General features: G+C 46.2%; 1 protein-coding gene across 1 annotated transcript in view; it reads left to right on the top strand.

Moving 5' to 3' along the window:
• The window catches only part of SLC24A3 (solute carrier family 24 member 3), a 480,571-nt gene that overhangs the window by 325,622 nt on the left and 127,760 nt on the right, over positions 1 to 27,189 (top strand). Inside the window, exons 4-6 of the mRNA XM_060611249.3 lie at positions 16,842 to 16,916; positions 20,321 to 20,405; positions 20,780 to 20,883. Of these exons, the coding sequence (XP_060467232.1) occupies positions 16,842 to 16,916; positions 20,321 to 20,405; positions 20,780 to 20,883 (264 nt within the window). The remainder of the gene's footprint in view (positions 1 to 16,841; positions 16,917 to 20,320; positions 20,406 to 20,779; positions 20,884 to 27,189) is intronic.

The raw sequence follows: 27,189 nt of genomic DNA, 5'->3' as shown, positions 1-27,189 counted from the left end.
GGTGCCAGATTATGAGCCTGCTTGGATGGCCTGTGTCTCAGGATGATCCTGTGTTTGGAAGTGCTGGTTGTTCGCCCATGATTGGCTTGCTATTACACTGTTTGATGTTATCTGGCAGTTGTGGTGCCCAACAGCTCCCAAGACTGGGGAGAGAATAACAAAAAAATGACAGAAAGGCAAGAATGCAAATATCTTGATAACTTTAACTAGCCTGGTGTCTTGCAATAAAGTGTTGTGCAAAAAAACAGCTCTAACTCTGGCATGAAAATCCCTACCCTATTGTGGTTTCCTCAGAAAGGCTTGGCTCTGGTTACAAAAACTTTGAGGCAAGGAGCAGGTTTATCACCAACCTTGAAGTGAAGATTTCCACCATCTTGCAGAGAGTTGGGAAATTTTTTGAAATTTCAAAGTCCTCCAGAAAAGTTGAATTCTCTAATATTTACAGTACATCTCTAGGGGAGAAGTCATTGTCCTCATCTTCTCAAACAAGCCTGAAGAGAAAGAGGCCACGATCGGCAGACACACCTGGTGTCAACCAGCGTCTGCATGAGATTGGAGAACTCCCACAGAGTGTACCACTAGTGTTTAGTAGGGAGGGGTGGGGTGGGGGTGTCACTGAGAAATGGGAAAGGAAGAAAGGGAGGAAATAAGGAAGAAAGAAAGATCTTGAGAAATCTTCAAGCCAGTGGGCATTCTGAGCCTTCAGACCACTCCTCCTGCTGCTGAAAGCAATTGGAGTTACAGCCATGAGTTCCAGCTAGGATTGGACTCCTACAAATAAATGCAGCTGAAGTCCATTTTCAGTCATGGACTGGCTTTGTGATCTTGGGCTTATATTCTCTCTGTCTCAGTTTTCTTGTGTGAAAAGTGGGGGTGACAGTAGTTTCCATTTCATGGTGTAGCTTAGAGATTAAGCTTTAAAGCAGTTCTAGGCCCATGGTCAATTTTCAATAAATGTCAGCAGTGATAATTATCACCATTGTCTGTCTCTTCATTACCGTCATCATCACCATTGTCTCTGTCATCATCATATCACAGTCACTATCATCACCACAACTGTCATCATCATCACCACATGGTCAAATCATTATCACCACCATGACGATCACCATCACCATCATTCATCACCGCCACCATCATTGTCTTTATTATCATCATTACCATCACCACCACCATCACCATCATTATCACCATCACCATCATTCATCACCACCACCATCATTGTCTTTATTATCATCATTACCATCACCACCACCATCACCATCATTATCACCATCACCATCATTCATCACCACCACCATCATTGTCTTTATTATCATCATTACCATCACCACCACCATCACCATCATTATCACCATCACCATCATTCATCACCGCCACCATCATTGTCTTTATTATCATCATTACCATCACCACCACCATCACCATCATTATCACCATCACCATCATTCATCACCGCCACCATCATTGTCTTTATTATCATCATTACCATCACCACCACCATCACCATCATTATCACCATCACCATCATTCATCACCGCCACCATCATTGTCTTTATTATCATCATTACCATCACCACCACCATCACCATCATTATCACCATCATCATCATTCATCACCACCACCATCACTGACATCATCATCACCGTCTTCATCATCATTACCATCACCACCACCACCATCAGCAGCAGCAGCATCACCGTCATCAACATTACCACCACCACCATCACCACTGTCACCATCATCGTCCTTACCATCACCATCAGTATCACAGTCACTATCCGTACCACCACTGTCATCATCATCACATTATCAAATCACTACCTCTCCAAGACACCATCACCATATCGTCATCACCATCACCACCACCATCACCACCACTCTGACCATCAATATTATCATCACAGTCACTATTATCACCATAATTATTATTGTCCCTGCCATGATCACATCATAATCACTGTTATTACTATCATCGCCATCATCAAAGCCACTTTAATCATTATAGTGTTCAGCTAATGGAGTCAACAGTGATTCCTGTTTAAGGCAGACAGTCTGCATTTATGCATGCAAATATCAGCCCAGAGTACCAGAACCTCCCCAAACTGCCCTTTGCCCATTTCTACAGCCTCTTCATCTGCTTTCTCACCCACAATCTACACTCCAGCAATAGTGAATAATTTGTCGTTTTTAAAGCAAACTGTGTTTATTTGTGACACCATGCTTTTATTCATGCTGTTCCCTTGTCTAGCCACTTCTTTCCTGACTTCTTTGCTTGGCTTTTCGGACATGATGTAATCGTCAACTCCAGAGAGTCTTCCCATAACCTTCTCCTCACTGTCTAAAATGTAGGTTAGGTGTCCTTGCTCTAAGCTCTGATACAATCTAGTGAATAGCTCTGTGTTTAGCTTTAATACCAAATACTTTGCTCACACATTTAGCAGACGTGGTGGTACTCCCATCAGATCAACCTGAGTCCTCTTTATAAGTTTGTGGCCTTTGGGTCTCATGGATCACACATGAGCTTCTCATGGTTCACCCCTGTGACTTTTTAAGATCTTGGGCTGCTAGGTCTACTTCACCAGGGTGCGCTGAGTAGCAAGTGCCTGATAAGTTGCATTCTCTGGGGTGGCAAATAGCCACAATGACTGGTTGGTACAGTAGTATGGATGCCCAGATCCTTTGTTTTAAGGCAAGACCAAGTCTGTGGGGCAGCCTCTATTCCAGAGTTCTGTGCAGGGTGAGGCTGAGAGTAGGTGTCATCTGGCATCACACCTTCCCTTGGTTTCTTCTCCTTCCTTGTCCATGGATCCTCTACTACCTTATCAGTCTCCCATTGTATATGAATTCTCCCCTGAGGGTCTTCTTTTGGTGAACACAGCCAATATCCAGGAACCCTTTCCTTTGGACTGGTTGATACTACCTGGGGGAAGATTGCTCTTTAATACTAAGTTTCATGTTTAAATGGATAGAATGGCTACCAGGCAGGTGGGGAATTTTCCATCCTTACTTCCTGGAGTCCACTGGGAGTGGAGGCCATGTGATGAAGATTAGGAGCTTTGATGTCACACAGCAATAGATTTGAGTGATTACTGTCTCTGCTAATAAGATGTGTTTCTTATTCCCTCCAGACCCCAGTTTCCTCTTCTATAAAATAGAAATACTATAGGGCCAACTTCTGTATGTGGGTTATTGGGAGGGTGAAATGAGCTAATGCATTTTACACACTGAGCCTAGGGTCGGCCCATAGAAAGAGCTCATTCTTTCATTGATGCATTCCTCCAAGAAATATCTCAGAAAGAGTGTCAGGCACTGATGTAAGAGAGGGGCTACAAAAGTGAACAAAACTGTCCCAAACCTCTGCCCTGGTGTGCCATCTGGATGTTGTTGGTATTGTCATCAGCACAGACTCTCGGCTGGAGGTATGGGGGGGCACCTTGGTGTGGGGCTCTTAAAGTTCACATATGGGTTCATTCAGCCACCAGGTAGTTAGTTTCTGTCTACTGGAAGAAACTGGAAAGAAGGTGGAAAGATGGTGCCTATTATCTTAGATTTCCACATGAGGAAAGACCTAAGGGACAAGAGTCATACATCCTCATCTGAGCCCTGATGGGAACCTTGAGTTTGAGCATGATGCTGTGGGAAGAACCCTGGACCACTGGGCCAGTGCCAGGAGTTTCAGAACAAGCCAGACCATCATGGCGGGGCAACTGCAGAAAAGTTATTTAACTGCCCAGGGCATTATTTTCCTGATCAAAGAAATGGACAGTTGGACCTGACCTGAGATCACCATTCTCACTATTGACAGTTGAATTTGGTCAGCTCAGTGCTTTACAATTGTTGAATTCAATCATTCATTCATTCAGTACCTAATTGAGCATGTACTATGTGCCAGCCCTATTCTAGGCACTTAGAATACATCAGAGGATGAGACAGGCAGAGACCCCTATCTTCATGGAGCCTATATTCTAAGGAAGGAGGCAGGCAGTAAAATAAACATAATAAGTAAATTGTTTGGCATACTAGAAGATAATCCATACAATGGAAAAAGAAATAGTGGAACAGAGTTTGGAGGGTGAAGATGGGAGGTGCTGGAGAGGCATGTTGTAGGGTTAAGGTGGGTTCCAAGAGGGTGATATCTGAGCAAAGAATGAAGGAAGTGAGGGAAGGAGTCACATGAATGTCTGAGGAGAGAATGGCCAGCCAATGCAAGGGCCTTGACTCAGAGCCGCCTAGGTTTATTTATGCAAGAGCTAGGAGGCCAGTATGCCTGGAGCAGAATCAGCAAGGGAGAGAGTAGGCAGTGAGGCCAGAGTGACTACATTAGTTTCCATTACTCAAAACCAGGAGATTTTTACCTAAAGTCCAGATTCGTAGTTTCACTCTTAGAAAATCGAAATCTCTGGCCACACTGAGCACATATCCTCAAGGAGCATTAGCCAAGGCAGAGCACAGGCTGTCCACCTGAGATAGAACTCCACTGTCCAGCAAGCCACAGACCCTACCTCATCTACTTATTCCTACATCTTGTGGACCCCTGTGGGCAGTTGAGGCCATGGTGCCAGGCAGCAGCCTCTGACAACACCAAGATGCTCAAACTCATCATCACTCACTGCATCTTCCCCTTCCTTCACTGCCATTTCCCTCAGCCCTGACTTCATGCCTGTTCTTGTCTAAGCTAAACAAAGACTTCTGGGTAAGACTTTGAAAAGGAAGTATTTGGAAAGGAAGTCCATATAGACGTAGGGAAATTATCCTTCATGATTGTGCAAATGAGGCTCTTTCTTTGGAAAGAACTAATGGGCTTTATGGAGTTTGTGTGTGTGCTGGGGGAAAGGGTTGCAAGGGAATAAGGAAACATTTGTCATCTTCCGTTCACACTTGCCTCCTGTCCTGACTGCAGGGCTCCAGGGAGATTTTATTTACTTTTTCGCCAGAAATGAACATACGAACAAAACCCAAAACTGTGTCTTGTGCATACCACCTCACACACATTCAGATGGCTGCTGTCAAAAAACAAAATAGAACAAACAAAAAATACCCCAGAAAATAACAAGTGCTGGTGAGGATATAAAGAAATGGGATCCCTTGTGCAGTGTTGGTGGAAATGTAAAATGGTGTAGCTGCTGTGGAAAACAATATGGAGGTTCCTCAAAAAGTTAAACAGAGAATTACCATATGATCCAGCAGTTGCGTTACTGGGTATTTACCCAAAAAAACCTGATGGATAAACAAAATATGATAGATATACATACATACATACATACATATGTACACAATGGAATATTCTTCAGCTTTTAAGGAAAGAAATTCTTTTTTTAATATTTATTTATTTTAGAGAGAGAGAGAGCACACAAGCAGGGGAGGGGCAGAGAGAGAGGAGACACAGAATCTGAAGCAGGCTTCAGGTTCTGAGCTGTCAGTGCAGAGCCCAACGCGGGTCTCCAACTCATAAGCCATGAGATCATGATCTGAGCCAAAGTTGGACACTCAACCAACTGAGCCACCCAGGCACCCCTTAAGGAAAGAAATTCTGACACCTGCTACAACATGGATGAACCTTGAGTACATTATGCTGAATGAAATAGGCCAGTCACAAAAGGACAAATACTTAGTCCACTTAGATGAGGTACCTACGGTAGTCAAATTGATAGAGACAGAAAATAGATGGGGCGCCTGGGTGGCGCAGTCGGTTAAGCGTCCGACTTCAGCCAGGTCACGATCTCGCGGTCCGTGAGTTCGAGCCCCGCGTCAGGCTCTGGGCTGATGGCTCGGAGCCTGGAGCCTGTTTCCGATTCTGTGTCTCCCTCTCTCTCTGCCCCTCCCCCGTTCATGCTCTGTCTCTCTCTGTCCCAAAAATAAATAAAAAAACGTTGAAAAAAAAAAAAAAAAAAAAAAAAAAAAAAAGAAAATAGAATGGTGGTTTCCAGGACCTGGGGGTGGGGGTGGGGGTGGGGGTGGGGGTGGGGGTGGGGGTGGGAAATGAAGAGTTACTGTTTAACGGGTGGAGTTCAGTTTGGGAAGACAAAAAGGTTCTTGAATGGATGGTGGTAATGGTTGTACAACAATCTGAATTTGAATGTGAATATTCTTTTTTTAAGTTTATTTATCGAGAGAGAGAGAGAGAGAGAGAGAGAGAGAATACAGGTAGGCTCTACACTGTCAGCACAGAGCCTGACATGGGGCTCGAACCCACAAACCATGAGATCATGACCCGAGCCAACCGACTAAGTCACCCAGGCACCCCATGAGTGTATGTATTCTTAATGGCTTTAAACTATACACTTTGAAAATGGTTAAAATGGTAAACATTGTGTTGTGTATATTTTACCACAATAAAAAAGTTAAAATTAAATTTTTAAATATCAAATATACGTAATATGTATTATACATCTATAGAGATAGAGAAGGAGAAAGAATGGTCCATCCCCTTTCAGAGAACTTGGCCCTTCTGCTCCCCCAATCAGGTTTGCTCTCTTCTGTCTTAGTTAAGAAAAAAAAGGCTTACTTAGAGATGGGAGTGGTCCCCAAGCCCGAGGGAACAGTTCAGCCTATGACCCCAGAAAAGGGTGTGTCAGGGAGCCCCCATGGGGGTTCAGACCTAGCCAGCTAGAATGTGCCTGACCTCCAGTCCTCCTACAATTCTGGGTGTCTCTGGGGGGTACAAAGTTCATGGCACTGTATATGTGTTCTCTTTCTTCCTGATCATGACTTCCTACTTGCATTTTTATTTGTCTTATGTCCTGATGCCTTTTACTTATTTGTGTGTACCATTATTTTATTGTATATGTTTTTATTGTGAGCCTTCCTAAATCCCCAGCAGGGGAAGGGATTAACAAAGGGCTGATGTCTTCATGGATGAAGTGCAGTTGGCTTTAAGAGAACCTGTTTTTGTCCCCTTTTCACTTCCTTCTTCTCCTCTGGCTGCCCTCTCCTTTTGTTGCTCCCCTTTCTCCTTTCCATCCCTCCCCATTTTTCCTGGGTGATCACTCTCTGTCTGCACCCCCATTTTCTTTGTGTACTTCTCTCTACCCCACTCTGAACTCCAGAAGACCAGCCTCTAAGGACCTTATCTCCCAGATTCCATGCCTTTGGGGAGGGACAGGAGAGAGGTCTGGGCACTTCCTCCCTGCTCCCTCCTGGCTTTCCAGGCTCTGGCTAGTGCTGCTTTCCTCCACCCTGTGAGGAGCCTCATCCCCACTCATGAGGCTGCAGCAACTCAGTCCCCTCCTCTTGTGGCTTCAGGCCACCACGAGGGAACAGCTTCTCGAGTTGCTAGGCTCTGGGTGCATTACGTTCTCTGTTGGTTCCCTTGCCCTGCCTGTACTACTACAGGGAAGCCCTTCATCAGACTCTCTGCAGTTAAAAAAAGAGTTCTCTCTGGTTAAACCCTTTTGAGTGGCCTTCTGTTTGCTGCTCAAACCCTGACAGAGGCACCAAGCCTCCTCACTATTCTAGACTATTCTGGACACTATTCTGGACTCACTCTCAAGGCGTCCAACTAGGGGCCCATAGAAACAGACCAGGGGACACCTGGACCACCTGTTTCAGGTGCTGATTAGAAATGCAGGTCCTTGAGCCCCAACCCAGGGGTCTGCTAAGAGGATCTTCTGGATGTGGGACTGGGGGAACCTCATTTTGTATGCATTTCCCAGATGATACTGGTACACTTTAAAGGACACAGCAATTTAGAAACCTGAGTGATTCTTTGTTAATATATTAAATACAGGATCTAGCATCAGGTCTGATAACTATTTTGAAGCAGTCACAAACGTGTATGTGGTCTCTGCAATGCGGGTGATGTGATATGAAAAGTCTGTGATTTCCACCAGGGCCATATTCCCAGGTCTTGCCAGTGCTGCTGTGGCTTATTGCCTGTATTCTTAGTGGAAGGAAATGCTGAATTTCATTCAGAGACTAGTGAAAACAAAGATGTGATTTGTTCTCATCCAGATAAACAAATTGCTGAGTTGTTCTGAGTACTATCTGGGGGCGGGGGGGTGAGAGGTTCAGACACCGCAGTTTAAGAACCCCTGTTTTACAGGAGGTCTCCATAGAAGGGGATTTGAGACCTGGCACAGGTTAGAGGAGTAAATGTTCCTTATATAAAGGGCAGGAAGTTCCTTACATGAAGAGACCTCTCTTCCTGAGATGCCACGTGACGTGGTAGTTAGGAGCGTGGACTCAGGAGGCAGGTCCCTGGGTTTAAATTCTGCCTCCGGCACCTACTAACTGTGTAATCTGACCCAAGTTACTGAACTTGGTTCCCACCAGTGATGCTGGATTAAACCCAGTGTCCCATCTTGTACCATTGTGAGGTCATTGAAGAATGTGTGTCTGGTACCCAGTGAGATTCCTCTAAGGCCCACGTGTGCATATGCCCCCACCGGGGCATACACCTGCCCCCAGAACTTTCCCTTAACAAATATTGAGGGGAAATGGCAGTTATTACCCCCACTTTTTTGAGAAACTGACAACCAAAAGAAATAAGTGACTTCCTTAGGGACCTAGGAACCAGTCTCTCAGAGTGGATACCATGGGAGAGGCTTCTGGGGTAACAGGGATGGGGAGAGAGAGAGAGAGAAGAACACACAGGGAAACAATGGTTCTTTTCCCACTGAAATCTTTCTCCTGAGATGGCAAATGTCTCATTCCCAAAGCTCCAAAGCAGTCACCCCAGTGCGATGACCTCCAAGAACACTGATCAGCTATTTGGCCATCATGAAATTCAAGTAACATAATTATAGGATGTATGCTAATAGAGCAGGTACATTAACATTCGCATTTCCTTTAGCATTTGAGTTCCTGCAAGAGATACCTTTTCAGTTGGCAGTGGTTTCAAAGACCTTCACCCTTTTCAGTTGACAGTGGTTTCAAAGACCTTCACGGTGCCAACTGACAAAATGACCCTGGGGGTGGGACTCAGATAGAGTCCCTGTTTTGTGTTGATCTCAACCTACAGACAGTGATTCTGTCCTCTAGGAGTGCCTGGGGCAGCACCTGGTCCCCAGATACCTGTGGGAAGCCCTCACAGACACTTCCCCAGCGGGAGCCAGTGTTGTGACCGAACTGGCCCTTGTGGGGCTTTTTTCTTCTTAATTTTTATTTAATTTATTTATTTTTTTAATTTACATCCTAGTTAGTTAGCATTTAGTGCAACAATGATTTCAGGAGTAAATTCCTTAATGCCCCTTACCCATTTAGCCCATCCCCCCTCCCACAACCCCTCCAGTAATCCTCTGTTTGTTCTCCATATTTAAGAGTCTCTTATGACCCTTGTGGGTCTTATTATGAATGTAAAACATCCCTCAGGGATGGCAGCAACCATCAGGGAACTTTGGAAAACTAAGATTTTATCACTTAGAGGTTCTGGAGGGTCCATGGTATACCAGAGCCACACAGTGAGGGGCATGGTGAGGGAGCACACACCTGGGGCCCTGTCTTCATTGGTGTTGAGGATGGGATGCCTAGAGTTTCACAGGCCTACTCTCTATTGGTGAATTCAAAGCATAAGAGCGGGAATTAGGATGTGGGAAGAGAGAAGCAGAGTCCCTCATGCAGTAAGTCAAGTCATGTAGGTCATCCAGAGCTTTCTAAAGTCGGAACTTCATGGGGGGGGCAGCCTGGCCCCTTATCTAGTTGTGTAGCTGGCAATGTATTTATTTGAGATGGATGTCTTTGAATTGCATGCCTTTACATTAGTCCCTCTGGATTTTTAGAAAACAGTTGTTTCTATGAGTGGCCCGTCTTGACTGCAAACTGCATTTCATTCTTTTCATGATCTTCCTTAACCCCCTTCATTCTTGGTTTAATTCAGGCTCTGCCAGAAGCAGACTCTGAGACCAGGGTTGGAATGCAAGTTGTTATCCAGGGGCAAAGAGAAACATCAGTAGTGCAGTAGGAAGTGGGGCGGAGAAGGGAGGATCACTAATAAAAGATGGGTCATCAAGCTTGCAACAGGGTGGGCACCTGAAGCTTTGTCACCTGGGGAGCCCAGGGAGACAGAATGGTTTCTCCACTCCAAGGGCAGGGGAGTTGGGGTACAGATACACCAGCTCCCATCAGCCATTGCGAGAGGGCGCCCAGGGCGTGATATTGCCCTAGCACTTCTTGACCACTTTGTGTAAGGGTAAATCAATGCTCTTCGAACAAATCGAGGCAGATTCTGATGTTCAAGACACTATGGGGTGTTCTAAATTAATAAGGCCTAAAGAATATAAGACCAGGGGGCACATAGTCACCTGCTTCATTCCTCTTCCCTGATGCCCTCCCCCCCAAATCCTCTTATGCAGAACCCTAGTCTGGCTGGAAGCTCAGTCTCCCTCTCTAGTCACTAGGGAGAGTGAGTATTTCCAGGAGAATTACAACTGTGGTGGTGACAGAACCCAGAAGTGACCATGTACGTCAGTCCCACCAAGACATGGGGCCATTACATTCAAGCTGTGATGGGGGGGGCGGATTTTTAAAAGAAATACAATTGTTGTTGTTGTATTTTCCAAGTTTACTTGAAGAAACTATCACTTGAAACTATGAAAAATACAGAGAAGGGAAAAGAAAATCTTTTTTTGGTTAATATTCAAACCATATTCCCCGGGAGGCTTAGAACAATTTCCACCAAGGCCAGAATTCTATAGATCTTCCTTAGGAATTGATTGTCCAGCACCACCTTCATTGAAATTAAAGACAGCGACGTGAGAGCAGATGATGTAGTAAAAGGAAATTGTCTGTGAAAACCGCTGACTGTAGATGCCACATAAAGCAGCAGGGTTAATGTCGCACTGTTCAGAGACGTTTGCCCTGATAATTTAGAAGCCCTTATGTATATTGACATTTCAGCTAGAGCCTGTTCACCTCCATTAAGCCACAGGCCACGGTGATTTCCTGTTACCTTAGGTGTTTCACAGTTTACTATGGCCAGCGTTTCTCTGGTTTTATTAGTCCCAGTTAGCCTTTGAAACCACCTGATGAGATGGTATTTATCTTCCAGAATCCCAGTTTAGTGGCCACTTCCTCTGTGAAGACTTCTCTGGCCCCCTTCGCTAGCCTCGCCTGGCAGAATGAATATCTCCTCCCATAATCAGATAGGGAGGCTTGTGGCCACCAGTGGGGGAAACCTGACTAATGGCCATAGAGGCAAATGGGGGTTCATTTTTCATTTTCTCACCCAAGAAGCGGCACAGAGAAAGATGATTCCTGACATAGGATCAGCCCGCGAATGGCATCCTCAGAGCTCTGCCATCCCGTGTGTGCTGCTGTGTATCTTCTTGCTTGTTGTCTCATGGTCATATGATGGCTGCTGCTGCCCCAGACACTACATCCAAGTTGAGAGCTAGAAAAAAAAAGGGTCACTTTGTTGCATCCGTGCCTTCTTCTCATTGGTCCGAGCTGTGTCATAGGATCATGGCTAGTTCCAAGGAGACTAGAAAAGCTGCGCATATTGTCACTCAGAACTTGGAAGTTACTTCTCATTATTGTTGTTTTCACCATGGCTGTTTGTATCATCTTGGCTGTATCTGTTGCCTGTTGCCCTAATGATGCTGTATAACAAATGGCCCGAAAACCTCAGCAACAGGGGCCCCTGGCTGGCTCAGTTGGTAGAGCATGCGATTTTTGATCTCAGGGTCATGAGTTCAAGCCCCACATTGGGTGTGGAGCCTACTTAAAAAACAACAATTAAAACCTCGGTGACATACAACAGTACACATTTCTTTACCTTCTGGGTCTTTTGGGTTCAGCTGAACACTGGGGATCAGTTGACCCATGTCTGGGGTTAGCTGCTTGTCAACTGATATCTGGCAGCCTCTTCTAGGACGAGGGTGACTTGGCTCTGCTCCACATGCCCCTTGTCCTCCTGACCCTGCTCTGCATGTCTCTTGTCCTCCAGCAGGCCTGCTGGGGCACAATCTCACAGCATTATTGTTGTCACATGAGGTGCTTGGTCACGCCCAAGCCCCTTTGCTCCTCTGTGTCCGTGTACCCCCCACAGTACTCCCTCTCATAAGTTAACTCAAGCGGATGGTGTGATTGGTCTCATGTTGAAGGCTATGTGAGGTAAGGAGAGTCACTCAAGGTCACCACAGCTTGGAAGTGTCAAGTGTGGGATTTGACGCGAGGTCCTTTACTCCATCCTGGGCTTCCTCCAAGGCTCCAGGCTACCTCTCTTTCTAAAGGGGGCACCAGCTACTCTCTGGGTACCTCCTGCTTGGACTCATTCATTTCATATAAACCAGTTCCCTCATTCTGTGCAAGCCCGCCCTGAGACTGGGTGGATATGAATGTGGGAAGAGCATAGTTGCTGCCCTGAAAAAGAAGAGCAGCCAGGTACATGGACTTAAAACGTGGCTCACGGTCCAGGCAGCACATAATCAGTGCCAACGTACAGATTCCCACAGGGAGGGCCCTGATAAGTTCCAAGGGAAGTGAAGGCCCCGTGGTTGTGAGCTTGGAGTTGAAACTGAAACAGACCCCTCCTCTCCTCTCCTCTGCAGACACCCCTCACTCATCATTTCCGGAAAGCATCCCACATTTGCTTGTTCTGATTGTTGTAGCCAGGCCGGAGGCTCAGATTCCTGGGTGTGCCGCAACACATCCACCATTCCAGGGATCACCTTGAATATTTTTGAGGGGTTAAGTCTGTCTTGTATTTTTTAGTGCACCTTGTAAAAATAATACTGAAAAAGAACGTCACCCAACAATTCCACATCTGGAAGTCTGTCCTAGAAATGCAAAGGGATATATGAGTAAAGATGTTCACTGTAGCAGTGTTGATGGTCCATTTATTATAGAGGAAAATGGGAAGCCACTAAAAATAAAGAGGTAACTAGGGTTACTCCTGTTCATGCTGATCACATTGATACATTTATGTAAATGGTATATTTATATAATCAGAATTGAACTTCTAAAATAAAAATAAATAACAAAGAACATCAGTGGCTCTGACTGGCAACTCCCAGAGGTGGCTGGCTGGGATTCTGAAACTGTCCCTCTCTCTCGTGTGGTTGGAGAAGTGAACTTATTAGTAGGCCAAGTGAACATAGAAGGTGTCGATTGGACAGCAGTTCAGGAACGCCCTCTGTGTGGAGAGAAACTGGCCTCGGCAGGAAGGCTCAGAGAGTCCTGGGGTCACATCCAAGGCCTGCCATTTGCTAGCCATGTGTCCTTGGATTCGCTACTGTACTCTCAGAGGTATCTGGGACCTGGGGCCAGTAACACCCTGCCTCCCACAGGAGTTAGAGAAATTATGTGAGACAATCCCTGTAAAGTATCTGGAGTGAGCGTGCCTGGAGTTCCTGGCCCAACATATAGTGGCAAAAATTAATAATATTATTATTAGTCAGTATCCCCAATTATAGTATTATATCCTTTGGAAATATAGGAATGGCCAAATTAATACAAAAATGCCTCACTCTAAAACATTCAGGCCAGTTGTACTGATAGTACCATCAATATCAGTAGGCTTCCTGCATCTAAAAGTTGACTTCATACATTTGTTTTGTTCCTTTGTTCTGTTTAGTTTTTGCAACTTAGTAGTAGTAGTAATAGAAGACCCATTGTTAGAGCATTTTTAGGTTCACAGCAAAAATGAGCAGAAGGTACTGATTTCCTTATCCTTCCTACTCTGCTACATGCACAGAACCTTCCCCCACCAATACCTTGCTCTATTTTGTTTGCTTTTCCAGGGGGAAACTGATTTCCAGTGGGTAACATGGCAGGAATTAGAGCAGAATTTCTTGTAAGCAAAGTGGCAGGCCAGGAGGTGCTCTGTGGCTGGAAAGGAGCCCCATCGCCTGGCAGACCCCTCCAGATGTCCAGAGGTGCCTTGCCACACAGGGTGCCTGATTGAGGCAGGGGCCTCACACTGCCTTGTGCATGAGAACTAATGTGGCTTTCAGTAGCCATCACCCTTGAAATCACAGAGAGCCTGGAAGATCTATTCATTTCCCAACCCATTCCAAGTGTTGATTTGCAATATGTTAGATGAAGTTTCTAGCCTCACGACAGGATCGATACGTAATATTGGAACATAGTCTTAGAAAGATGGTTTATGGACTTGGCTATTTCAGTGAGTTGAGTATGGCAGCTATAGACAGTTTATTTAGATCTTGGTTAATTCACAAATGTACAATTCTGTATTCCAATTACTACATTTGGCTGTCCTTTCAAAGATAATGATAAAGCCTGCGCATCATTGGATCAGCCAAGCCATACAGCAAAAGAGGGTTTGAGTCCACTGAAATTTGGGAGTGTATATCCTGACTCATCCACAAGCTGTAAATAAAGCATTAATTTTGTAAAAATTGACATTTTCTTCCCCCCAAATCCACAGACAAATCATTTTGTACAGATTATGAATAGACCAATCAATGAAAGTTATTTTTAAGGTGTCTCTGCATGCCAGACATCCCAGGCTCCTTGGAGATTAGAAAACTATAAGACAGAGTCCTTGCTCTAAAATCTCCACCACCTGCAAAATCCACACAAGAAATACAAATTCAAGGTGGGCATATCAGAAAATATAGATAGGAATTATAAAAACAGAGTCATACCAACAGAGGGAAAAACTACTTTAATGTGTGGTGTTACAAACTCTTATATGCAAATATACTTGCACAAGTGTGTGCATGTGTGTGTGTGTATGCCTTAACGCATAGATAATAACAGAAAAGATTGTACACATTATTTTATAATATTTCTCATTTAGCAGTGTATAGTAGATGCCTTTTCTTGTCATTAACTGTGGGCTTAAATCATCTCTTTTAACAGGATTTCATCGATTGATGAACCATGGTTTATATAACCCATCTCCTGTGGTATATTGTGTTGGGTTTTGATAATTTATTATAGGAAGCACTTTGGAATGAATGTTTTCATTCACTCGTCTGATAATTCCACAGAATCAAGTGTTAAGATGTTTTTTAGAATCTTACAGTCTGGTTGGAGAGCCCAAACACCTATGTGTGAAAAGGAAAAATGAGTTCATAAAGAGGGGGAGGGATGGCTAAATTGGTGCCACAGCCAAGAGTCAGAGGCCAGAGAGATCATTTCATGCTTGGACTGCTACAAAAAGCTTCATGAAGGACAGCTGTAAGTGACAGAAATCCCGTTCAAGTCATCATAAGTGTAAAAGACATGTTATTAGTTCATGAAATTGGAAAGTCCACTTCGATTTCAGGGGTGAGCTGGGTCCAGAGTTCATGGGGTGTCATTGAACACCATTTTGTGCGTGTGTCTGTGTGTGTGTGTCAGTCTGTCTGTCCCATCTCTTGGTTGGGCTTCTTACTGTATGAACTACATTCTCTGGCAAGCTCCCTCTGTATGGCAGCTGCCTCCGGACTCGGGCAGTGTTTGTATCTCATAAGCAGAGAGCCCTCCTCTTCCAGCTTCTCTGTCAGTCCCTCATTGGCCCCCTTGCAGACCTTTTGCTCACCCACTACTGCATGACAGAGAATGGGGTGTCCTGGTGGCTAGCCTGGCTCATGTGCCTGTGCCCTGTGCTGACGGGTATGGGGAATGTGCGACTGAAGGTCTGTGCAGTGGAGCAATTCTCAAAAGGAAAAGATGTTGAGAGATCAAAACATGAAAGCATGTCACGCTGAGGATGCTGGAACTTGAAAGATGAGCAGCTATACCCATTTGATGCTTTGGGCTGCAAGTAACAGGAAGACTCCCAAATCAAACTGGCTGAAATGCTCTATTACAAAATCTGGAGGCAGGTATGCTTTAGTACCACATGCTCAACAACTTGTTAATTCCATGAAGTTGACTCAGGGTCAACTTCCTTTCAAGTCCCATTTCCCTCAATATGGCTGCCAGTGGGCAACCAGGACCCCCAGCCCATAACCAGCACCAGAGGGTGAAGAATGGATGCCACTGGCAAGGGCTATAAAACCGTTCCTACAATTTCGTTGGATCAGCCCAGGTCACATGTCCGCTCCTGAACCAGTAGCCATCAGTGGGAAATACTGCACACTGATTGGCCAGTCATTTCTACTCCTAGAGGAAAGGGTGGGGTCACCTTCCCATGGGTTATGGTGGATATTGGGATGAAATTGGGGTCCCATTAGAAAGGAGTGGAGGATGGATGCTAGGTGGTCAACCAATGATGGAATCCAAATAAAATTTCATCAATTAGAGAGGAAACTTGGGGTTAGATGGGTGATTTATGCCCAGGAGGTTAGAATTCCAGGGTGTTCCCTGGTTTTTGCTGACAGGAAGCAAGATTGTGGAGCCTGTTCTGTAGGAAACAGCAGAGTGAATGACCTCAGTTAGAAGTATTCATGTGTTTATTCCTTCATTGCACATATATTTTTTGAGCACCTGCTATGCGCCAGGCCCTGTGCCCTGTATTGGGGACAAATAAGACAGATAAAGTTCATATCCTTGTGGACTTCTAGTGAGGGAGACAGACAATAAACAAATTAATTTAACATACAATATATCATGAAAAATCAGGATAAGGTGAATAGAGAGAAATGGGAGGGAAGGGAGTCCAAGGCCTCTTGCTTAGGTTGACATTGAACCAGGGACTTGAAGGACATGATGGAATGAGCCAAGGTCATCTGAGGGAAGTATGTTTGGGGCAGGGGGAACAGCAGGTGCAAAGGCCCTGAGGCAGTCATCCATAGTACATTTGGTGGACAAGGAAGAGAGTGGTAGATGATGAGGTCAGAGAGGAGCGGTGATATCATGGAGGGCCTCCCAAGCACTACAGTTTTTGTACTTTGAGTAAGATGTTGAGTCCATGATGTCAGAGAGTGTTATTGATGTAGAGGGTGTCCAGACCCTCACCCCGTGGCTCTGCTTTGACTCTGACTTTAACCCCTTTTTTCCTCTCTTCCAGGCCATGTACATGTTTTACGCACTGGCCATTGTGTGTGATGACTTCTTTGTCCCCTCCTTGGAAAAGATCTGTGAGGTACGTGCCCTGTATTCTGAGCATGTCTGAGTGGGTCGTCTAACAGTGTTGCTCCAGCCTCCTTCAACAAGGTCCTGGGAAGCCCTCCTGGCACCCCCGCCCCTGGAGGGGGGAACACCAGGCATCAGCATGCTTCTGAGCAATGAACAGTATTAGCCCAAAAGCTCCAACAGCCTGCTTAAAATGTCAGGGTACCGACCCGTAGTTGGCCTTTAACCCAAATGACCAGCACTCCCTGCTCCTTTTAGAGGCAACTCATGGTGCTATTTGGGTTCGACTTTGCCTGTTTTCTTTTCCACTTTTTAAAAGCATATTTATTTATTTTGAGAGAGAGAGAGAGAGTGCAAGCATGGGAGGAGCAGGGAGAGAGAGAGAGCAGAGCCTGATACAGGGCTTGAACTCCCAAACCGTGAGATTACGACCTGAGCTGAAATCAAGAGTCAGACGCTTAACCAGCTGAGCCACCCCGGTGCCCCTTCTTTTCCTCTTTTAAATCCTGCTCTTCCTTTCTCTGTGCCCCTCATCTTCCTCTCCTCAGTTTCCTTCTGCTCCCATGACTCTCTCTTGTGGGGTCCTCATAGTGTGCTAAATCTTCATCTACACCCCTCCATGACCCTTCCTCTCTGCACATGTACAGAAATGCTCCAAGCAGAGACCCAAAAAGTGAGAAGATGAAAGAACTGTCCACAGAGAAAAGGAAAGGGACTCTGTTCGAAATCAGCCCAGTGAACACCAGGTTGAAGACCAAGTTAAATCCCGTTCATCAGAAGATATTCAGCGTATTTAGAACACTTTCATTCTCTCTCCTCTTTCATTTCCTTGTCTGTTCTGAAATGTAGTTTCCTTTATCTGGAAGCTTTCCACTTTATTTTATTTTTAATTCAGAATCCTGTTTTCAGAAAGGATCTCTCCCAGACACACCTCCCATCTGGGACTCGTTTCTTCATGTCGTTCTCAGACTTTGTCATCCTTCCCCTTCCCTCCCCGCCCATGTGTCTGATTCATTAGTTCTTGGAGGGCGGGGGGGTGGGGAGGGGGACAGCAGAGGACACAAGTTGAATTTCTGTTAAGTTCCCAGGTGGATGCTGAGGCTGTTGGTCCAGAAACCACACTTCGAGACCAATAACTTAAGTAGCTTCTTCTACATCCTGAAAGTCTCTTTGGTTTTTGTACTGAATAAATAAATAAATAAATAAATAAATAAATAAATAAATAAATAAACAAATAAACAAATAAATAAAAGAGAATCTTTCCACAGGAACCCTGGAGGGGCCCTGGGAGTGGTTCCTTTATTCGGTAGAAGTAGAAGGAAATGATAAGGTTGCATCTTAGATGGACAGAGGGCACGTGTGGAAGTCCTTTGTCCAAAGTGATGTAACCGGAATACAGGTCACCTTATGTAGCAGGAGAGGAAGCGCACCTGTAACTGGGGTCATTTGTGATCTCTGAAATACCACCACTTGGTGCTCTATTCATTATGCACAGAAGAGTAGTCTCTTTCCCACATGACTTTTTTTTTACAGCAGATTTAAGAGCCTGTTCTAGAAATGTACATATTCTTGTCAGAATGTTTTCTACTCAGGAGAGATGAAATCCATAGCACTGGCAAGCATACCCCCTGGGGAAGGAAATGAGATGAAATACAGCATGGTCCTTGCCATCCACGGGCTGTGGGGCGCAGAGCAGCTCCAGGGTGATACAAACCGGGAGTGCTGGAGGAAGTGCTCGGAAGTTGGAAAGTACAGAGAGATGAAAGGGGAGGGGGAGCTTGATTGGGCCACGGGGATCAGGAAAGGGCTTGTGCAGGGAGCAGTCCTGGAGCAGCCCTTGGAGGGATTTTTCACATTTGGAGGCAACACCTTTCAAGGAAGGATTTGTGCAAAGAAGAGTCTGAGCCCCAGGACCAAGAGAGGAGAACCCAGGGCTGGAATCGGCACATGGAGAATCCTGAGGAATGTGAGGCTGGGGCATCAATAGTTACCAGGGCTCAGGAGGGAGCTGGGAAGGCTTTTGATGGATAGAGGCATCCAGAGGTAGAAGATCTCGCACCCCTAGCTGATGATTCTAAGCATCCAGAGAGATGTTGCCAGGGCCCAGGTGAATTAGGGATAAAAGAGGGGGAGATGGAAGGAGACCTGGAGGAAGACGCAAACTCAGTGGATGAGAGAGACAGGAACCGGAGGTGAGCTCAAGGTGTGGACTCCACAGTTAATGCCCCAGCAGGGGCTCTGAGCTGTAATGGACACAGCAGTACCAGGCTCAGGCTCATGGCAAGTCTTGGCAGACCACCACGTGGCGTGAGCTCTGTGTTAAGTTACCTTCCGGAACTCCCTGCCTTGGGGACTCACCTGCACCCCTCACAGCCACACCTTTCAGCTTGAGGTATCAGTACCTCCATCTTATACTCTTCTCAGAACCCCATGTGCGGCGGAGCTGTTCAGTCCTGAGCGAGGGATCCCCAGGATTCCAGATCACAGTGCTCCATTAGGGCCCCTACTGCAGCCTGTTGCTGGCCAGTGGAGCCAGTGGCCTAGGCCGAGCCCATGCTGCCCCTCCATGGCTGAGCAGGGAAGTGCAGCTGTCCGTGCCGGTGCGAAGAGGGACTGACTAGCATCTCCTAGATGGGACCCAAGAGAGAACTGGCTATTTACTGACAGCCAGCCGCTAACATTCTGGGTCATGATGGAATGCAGAAAGGCTAAACCAGCCTCTAATATATATTTTTCTTGTCTTCTTGCAAATCACTTTTTGGATTAACAGACAGTGATTGTATAGGACATCTTGGCAGGTTATCATTCTTCCCACCCAGCCTCAACGCCACCCCGCATTGTCCCTACCTCAGGGCTTCAAGACTGCATTAATGATGAAGGATGGGTTTCAGGAGGGTGACCCCTCCACCCCCAAAGCTGCTGTATCCTTCTAGAATCAAGACTTGCAAGCTGATTGCCATGAGCCTCATTTTAGCCCGAGAGAGGCATGGTATTGAAACAAATCAATTTTTTTGCATAAAAATGTGGATTTGGCCATCTCTTAAGCAATAAGGATACTTGGCAACATGGTGGGAGGTGGGTGGCATACCCTTTAGAAAGGAGGCAGATGCCCACCATACCTCACATCAGCCCACCCTATACCCCCTGTTACTTGCACAGAACTGGGGGCTTCTAGGTTAGAAATTCTTAGATCTTGTCAAGAGCCTTTAACTCACAGAAACATGTAGCCCCCTCCCTCATCCTGTCCCCTTGAGGAGGACAGCCAGAGGAGGTGTGGCCCAGCAGGGGATGTGCAGGAAAAACCAAGCTCAGGATGGATGGGAGGACCTGAGCTTGAGACCTTGGGAGTCATTGGTGGCCTCTGTTCCCAGGGGAATCCCGACTCATCTATGCTTTGTCCTTGCTCCTCTGTAGCGCCTGCACCTCAGTGAAGATGTAGCTGGAGCCACGTTCATGGCAGCAGGGAGTTCAGCCCCAGAGCTGTTCACATCCGTCATAGGTAGGTGATGACCCAGGGACATCTCAGCCCTGCCTTCTCTTAAGGACAAGGGCTGTGGGGACAGACAGCCTTCCAGTGGGTTGGCTAATAAGAGATAAGAATCTCAAGACCCCAAGGAGCAGAACACCCCCTTCCCACCCACTGTGTTTGCTGTTATTTTTTTGAAGTGATGCTTTCACTTTGCATGAAGGTGTCCCAGATCCTGTGGCCATGGGCCTGTGGAAGAGTCCCTAATGCAGATTTTAAAACTCTCTCCCCCGCTTGGCTATTTTCTATGGACCCTGAGAACAGTCTAGCACTTCTGAAAACTCCCCCACACCCACATCAGAATTGAACCAGCCACAACAGCCAGGCTGACATCAGGTCTCTTTCAGGCGTCTTCATCACCAAGGGTGACGTGGGAGTTGGGACCATCGTGGGCTCTGCAGTGTTCAATATCCTGTGCATCATTGGTGTCTGCGGGCTCTTTGCTGGGCAGGTAAGACTGACAGCAGAAGGTGGCATGGGGTTGGAGGGGACAGCACGGAGGCGAGGCACGGGCCTGTCTTGCTGGAGCACCACCAACACAGGGGCCAGTGGTCTCGGGCAGCAGTAACGTTGGGTCTCATGCCAGGAGGCTGGCCCAACTTGAACTGGAAAGTGTCAGGCACCATTATTTGGTCTCCATGTTGATGGAGTAGAGAGCACCCAGATCCACATAAGTAATTAACCAGCCTGAAGGTGCAGGCTATAAATCTGAATGTGTCAAACTCATTTTGAATGTCACGATCTGAACTGGAATGACCTAAAACAATTTAAGGTATGGCTTTGACTCCATGGCAATAGAGTAAATAAAAGTTGGGGAAGGGAGAGAGAGAGACAGAGATGGGAAATGATAGTTTTTTTTTCTGCTAAAACCATTTGCTGTCATCACAGCATAGGACAGTTTTGCTATAGCCATCAAGCAATTTATTTACATGTTGACTTAGCTTGCTTTTGGCGTCACAAGGGGCTTTGCATGCCTGCATTTTATCTTTGGAGACTGTTCCACTCCAGGGAGTGTCATGGGGTCTGGTATCTGTTTTGGAAAGCCTTGGGAAGACACCCAAGAAGTCAGCCAAGTGCGAGGCTCTCTGGCAGTTGGGACAGTGCCACAGCTCCCAAGGGTCTGCCAGCTTCGCTGTCCTAGTTCCCTCCTAGGAATTTTGTTCAGGAACAGCAAGATCCTGAGCTCTGCCCAAACACACTTTAAACATCTTCTAGGAAAAGCACCTTCAAGAAGCCCATTGACGGCACTCTGCTTGCAATATTGAGGAGCTTGGTGATGCTAACCAGCTGCCTCACTGTGGGGGCCGCAGGCTCTACTGGAGGTGGTGGGCTGGTTTGAAGGGCTAAGGAACAATCCTTTGAACCTTCTTTCACACCCTTTCTGAGGCCCCTCTGTTGTCTAGTCAGACGGCCAGGGGCTCCCACCCTGCCCATCTCTCTAATGCAGACTGGAGAGCCTCTGCAGGAGGCCCATGGCACAGCATTGCTGTTCTCCACTGCCTGTTTCTAACTGCCGTCATTTCATGCCAATGATTTGTCCAGGTTGCCTAGTGGGCTTGCTGCTTGTGGGTGACAGGCAGAGGGACACGTCAATCTCATCAGGAATTAGCTCCAGAGCCCCCAAGTGAAGGGTACTTCTGGAGCTCCTGGACAGCTGTGTCCACACGTGGTGATTGAACTCTCCCCAACTTGATAGACTGACATGTTCTTTTTTCTCATCCTTTTGATCCATCATGTCTGACCTTAGATTCTGTGGACCCACAATATGATGCTTTTTAGACCTCTTATAAATATAGTTAGTGCAAAAAAAAAAATCACCCCCCAAAAAAAAAAAAAAAAACAAAAAACGAGTCTCCATCCACGCCTTCAGTGCTGTTTGCACTTCCCTGGATCTCGTCTGTGTCCACCGTCTTCTTGTTGCCCTCCGGAGATGAATAGTCACATCCTGCAGAAGAAGCTGTTGCCATTCACACTCTCTTAATTAGCATTGTCACCATTAGCAGTATGATCATTAGGCTGGCCGTTATTCGTGTTGTCATTAGTTCATTAGTCATTTGTACCTGCCGCCTGATGGAAAGGCAAGCCCAAAGGGGGAGAAGCAACGTAAAGAAATGAAACAAGTGACTGGGAAGTATCTAGTAAATGCCATGCAACTAATTACATATGAAGTGGCTTGGATTCACTTGTATTCATAATTTATTAGCAATGCAGTTAATCACTGGCTTGGTTAGGATGCCTGCTTAGAAGGCAGATTGCTTCCTGAACTTTAGCATGTGCTGGTATCAGTCACTTTACTCCCTCTGGAAGGTCTTTGCCAAGCTCGTCTCACAACCCTGCACCATCATGGAGAGAAGAACCCACCACAACCTTGTAGCCCACATGATGATTCTGGGTGCTGGCACCTCCTTCTGCTTTTTCTTGTCTCCTCCCCACTTGGAGGTTGCTGAGACAATCCACCTCTCTTCCTTAGGAGTTTGTGGAGTCCCTGAAGTCTTCGCAGAGGGAGAAGAATTCTGTTTTAGAAAGAACGTGGGCCCAGGAACAGGACTGACCAGGGTTTGAATCCTGACGCTGCCATTTGCTGGCTGTGAAATCTTGGAGAAGTGACTTTATCGCTCCTCTGAGCGTGTTTTCAAATCTATGGAGCGGGTGGGTGTAAGCCCACCTACCACCTAGCATCACCATAAGGATGAAACGTTCACATGTTCATCATTAAGCAGGAGTCGGCCCACATGGTAAATGCTCAATAAAAGACACCATTATCAGCTCTCAGAAGAGCCATGCGGTCCTCACCTCCAAATCCCACCTTGTGTCACTATGATAATTTGGCTGAGAAGTTGATGGGATCAACTAGCTAGTGGAACAGCCATGGGATACCAGGTAGGGAAGGAAGGGAAGGTCAAGGAGAAGGTCTTCTACACGAAAACCAAAATGAAGAGATGTTGATCAAAGAACGATCTCAGAGGACTGGTCCTCGTCCCTGTGCTGTCTGATCAGCGGGAGGGAAAGAAAAACTGTGAGAAATGAACATTCCCTTACATATTGAGAAACAAACATTCCCAGGTGATGCAGCCAGTGCAGCGGAACATTACAGCAAGGGCTGGATATTGGGGATTGAACTGATTAATAAATCCAGTCATGGGTCTCACTTAGCATGGTTATTTATGTGGCTCCACACTTTCATTTGGCTGGGAGAACTCCCCGCCAGTGCCCGTGGGCCTCTTTCTAATGTATTCCGGCCTGAAGGGCTGCTCATGTCCAAGTCTGCTACTCCTCTGAAATCCAAGTAATTAAGCAGTAAGGTTTGAGTTCCTGTCTCAATTAGGGTTCTGATGAATTCGATGTAATTAAATGTCTGTCGTATTTGCAGTTTGCAAACATACCCAGTGCTTTGGTGTTCGCCTAAGGTGCTTTTGGGAGTTTTGTGGGACAAGAGGAAAATTGCTTCTGCGAGAGTGGTTTATAGAGCGGTTGTTGGCATCCCCACAAGACATTTACAGGGCTGTGGTCCTACAAGTTTTCTTTATTTAAAAACAAAACATAATAAGAGCGAGAACACTAAGCTCTGGATGCAACATACTAATGCATTTTGCATATTGTGTTGCAAGAACTTCATGCCAGTTTTGTGAAACAATGTACTTATGAATTTAAATCCACCATCCGGAGCATGTTAGGCTTTAAAGACAAAACCACAGAGAGTAAACAGTTTAAGTGCATCCCAAATTAGGACGCTCATATTCCGGTTATTCCAGGCTGGCACATGGCTCCGGTTTATAATAAAGAATTCCAGCATCAGCCCTCCTTGTATTCTCGAAATGTGCCTGCTGTTCTCCTGCGAGGTCCATCTAACCTTCGCTGATTTCACCTTTCTCTGTTAACGCCCTGTCCATGCTGGCCCCCATGCGCAAACCCGAGCAGCACCCAGAGGTTGCATATTTGACTTGACACCTGCCTTCAGTTGGGTTTCTGCAGGAGAATCTGAGCATTGATTCAAAGGCAGGTAGTTTATCTGAAAGGGGATCCCAGGACATGCCAGACAGAAGGAAGTGAGACTAAGAAGACAAAGTAGCCAAGGAAAGTGTGTTACCAAGGAAGATACCACTGTAAGCAGCTGGGATTTACTTCTGGGGGAATGGACGACTGTATGGAACACAGGTCCCTGAGGTATCCAACCCAAGGGGGAGGGAGCTGGGGCATTTATCCACCAACTTCCGCCAATCGTTGGTAAAGACTGCTTCTGCTGGACATGGGCAGGATGGACTTTGGAGCCCAGGGAAAACCCCCAAGCTAAGAGGCCTAGAGGCTGGGCCCTAGAAGGACCCAAAATGGTAAAAGTAGGGAGACAGGAGTGAACTCATAAAGCATTTGCTACAATCTTGACTAAGCCTTTAAAAATAAACCACCTGCAGGGTCTCATTCTCAGCTCCCCTGGATGAAACACAAGCTTTAACATTAGGCTGACTATTAAGAGTTCAAGGCCAGGACATCCTGCATTTAGGGAATTTCCTCTAGTGTTAAAAATAACAACTACCATTCTAGGTACTTGCTGCTTCCAGTTAGGACGCAGAAGGCCTTAGCTCCCATGGGAACACCAAAAAGCAGTCTGGATAATACAAAAATCATACTTGTATATAGGATATCAGAGAGTAATGGAGGCAGGAGAGACTTGATGAACTGTTTTCCAGAGAGAGGAGCCCTTTGTAAGAGAGCTGAGTCCTGGCAGGTCTGGATGCAGGGAGGACAGACGGCTGTGAAGATCCAGAACTTTGCCGGGTGGAGATAAGCCAACTGAGCTACTGGCAGTGCCGGAGACAGCTGGGATGTCCTGGAGTTTGTCACATACAAAGACTGTCACAAACAATAATAATTTGCTCGACAGAGGACACTGATCCTCTCCACCCCACCCCAAATTTTCTGGGAAAACAGAAGTGAAGGCAGGACTGAGAAGCAGAAAGAAACCATCCTATCTTCACCGTCTCTCACATTCTCCCAATACCCGAAATCGAGGAATCCGAAATCCAACCCTGAGAACTAGGAGACTAGCCCTTCCTTCAGAAGCTGGGGGTGGGAGGTAGGGCAGACCACAGGTGGCCCACCACTCAGTCCCCATCAAATGAGATCTGAATAATCACCTCCTTGCTTTAGCTTACCAGTGAGAGCAGACATGAAATTTCTGGGAGGGGAAACATCAGTAGTATTCTTCAGTTCTCACCCTTCTTCTGTATATAATTTCCAGGATGCAATAATAAAATCCAAAGCCTGTGAGGAGGCAGGAATAGGGCTCATAACCACGGAAAGCAGCAGCAGAAACAAGCCGCAGATGATATAGATACAAGAATTAGAAAAGAATTTAAAACATCTATCTTAAATGGGGACAGATGGGAAAAATAAATGAATGGATGGGTAATTTCAGCAGAGAAATGGAAAAAAAAATTAAAAACCCAGATCAAAACTGTTTATCAAAAAGAAACCAATCCCAGCCATCATTTTTTAAGCATGCAGGCACTACAATGTGCCTTATAAATATTCGTAGAAATACACCTGTGACATTTTAAGACTGTATCGTCCTCATTTACAGCAAGGAAGCAGGTACCCAGGTACAGGAGAGGCTACCTTGAGGTGGTGAAGTGTGGTTGGAGCCCAGATCTGCTGCCTGTAAAATCCATTCTCTTTCTTCATGGGGAGCCTAGGACTTAAAACTCCCAGATGTTGTTATTGCATTATTATGATGATTTCTAGCATTTATGTGTTCTTTAGAAGTGTGGAGTGTAGGAGCTGGGGGCAATGCAAAGAATGGACCCGTCAGCACAATGGTGATGGTCCGGGATGGGTGAGCCCAACCAGTACTCAGCTAGAAGCTTCTCTTATAATCAGATGGCATCATCTACCGCCTGACTTTCACTTTCACAAAACAGAGGATTCTAGCTAATAAACACAGTGAGAAGCCCACAGACCACCCTGGTTTACCCTGGACACCTTAGTTTTTAGCTTATTGTTCTCTAGACAAAACCCGACACATCTTATCATGTTCCAGTTCTGATTCCCCAAGAGGCTGGGGGACTGAGAACAGGGACTCAGGGCTGGGGGACTGAGGCTGAAACCCCCCTACACACACACACACACACACACACACACACACACATTCCTGAAAACAGGGGCTGGAGGTCTGTCATTTACCCCAGAAAGGGAGATGAAAGTGCACGAGGGAGAATGAGTAGTCCATGGAGTACTGGAGGGTGCTGGTGAAGGCCTCACCTGAAGGCAGGATGCTTTAATATTTGATTCAGTGAGTAGGAGAGGAAAATTTGTGGGCCGGGAGTCACCACAGGTAGGGTCAGGTCTGTCTGGAGCAGTCACTGGATCTATCACATTCCAGTAAAATATGAGTTTCTTCCAGTGACACCTGATGGCCACCTGCCTCAGGAAGAGCTTGCTAGAAGACATCCTCAGCCCTAGTTGAGACCAACTGAAATCAGAAGAGCAGATGTGCCTGCTTGCGCCCCACCTGCAGGCTCAGCTCAACTCACATCTCAGACCGAGGTTGGCCTTGGGCAAGAGGCAGTCTTCACTGGGCAGTTGGCCCAGGCGGCATGAACTGTCCCCCCCCCTTGATGCCCCAGTCCTGTAACTGGCTGCCCTCACTGTCTCTTGGCCATTTGTTTTCCCTGGCCATTCCCCACTTTCCCTTCAAGGCCGGGTAATAATCTTCCCTTGACACACACTTGTTCCTGGCCTAGAGTTCCATTAATATTACCCA

Source organism: Panthera onca, chromosome A3, assembly GCF_046562875.1.
Source record: "Panthera onca isolate mPanOnc1 chromosome A3, mPanOnc1 haplotype 2, whole genome shotgun sequence".
NCBI classification, from domain to species: domain Eukaryota; kingdom Metazoa; phylum Chordata; class Mammalia; order Carnivora; family Felidae; genus Panthera; species Panthera onca.
This window is presented reverse-complemented; position numbering and strand designations above follow the sequence as displayed.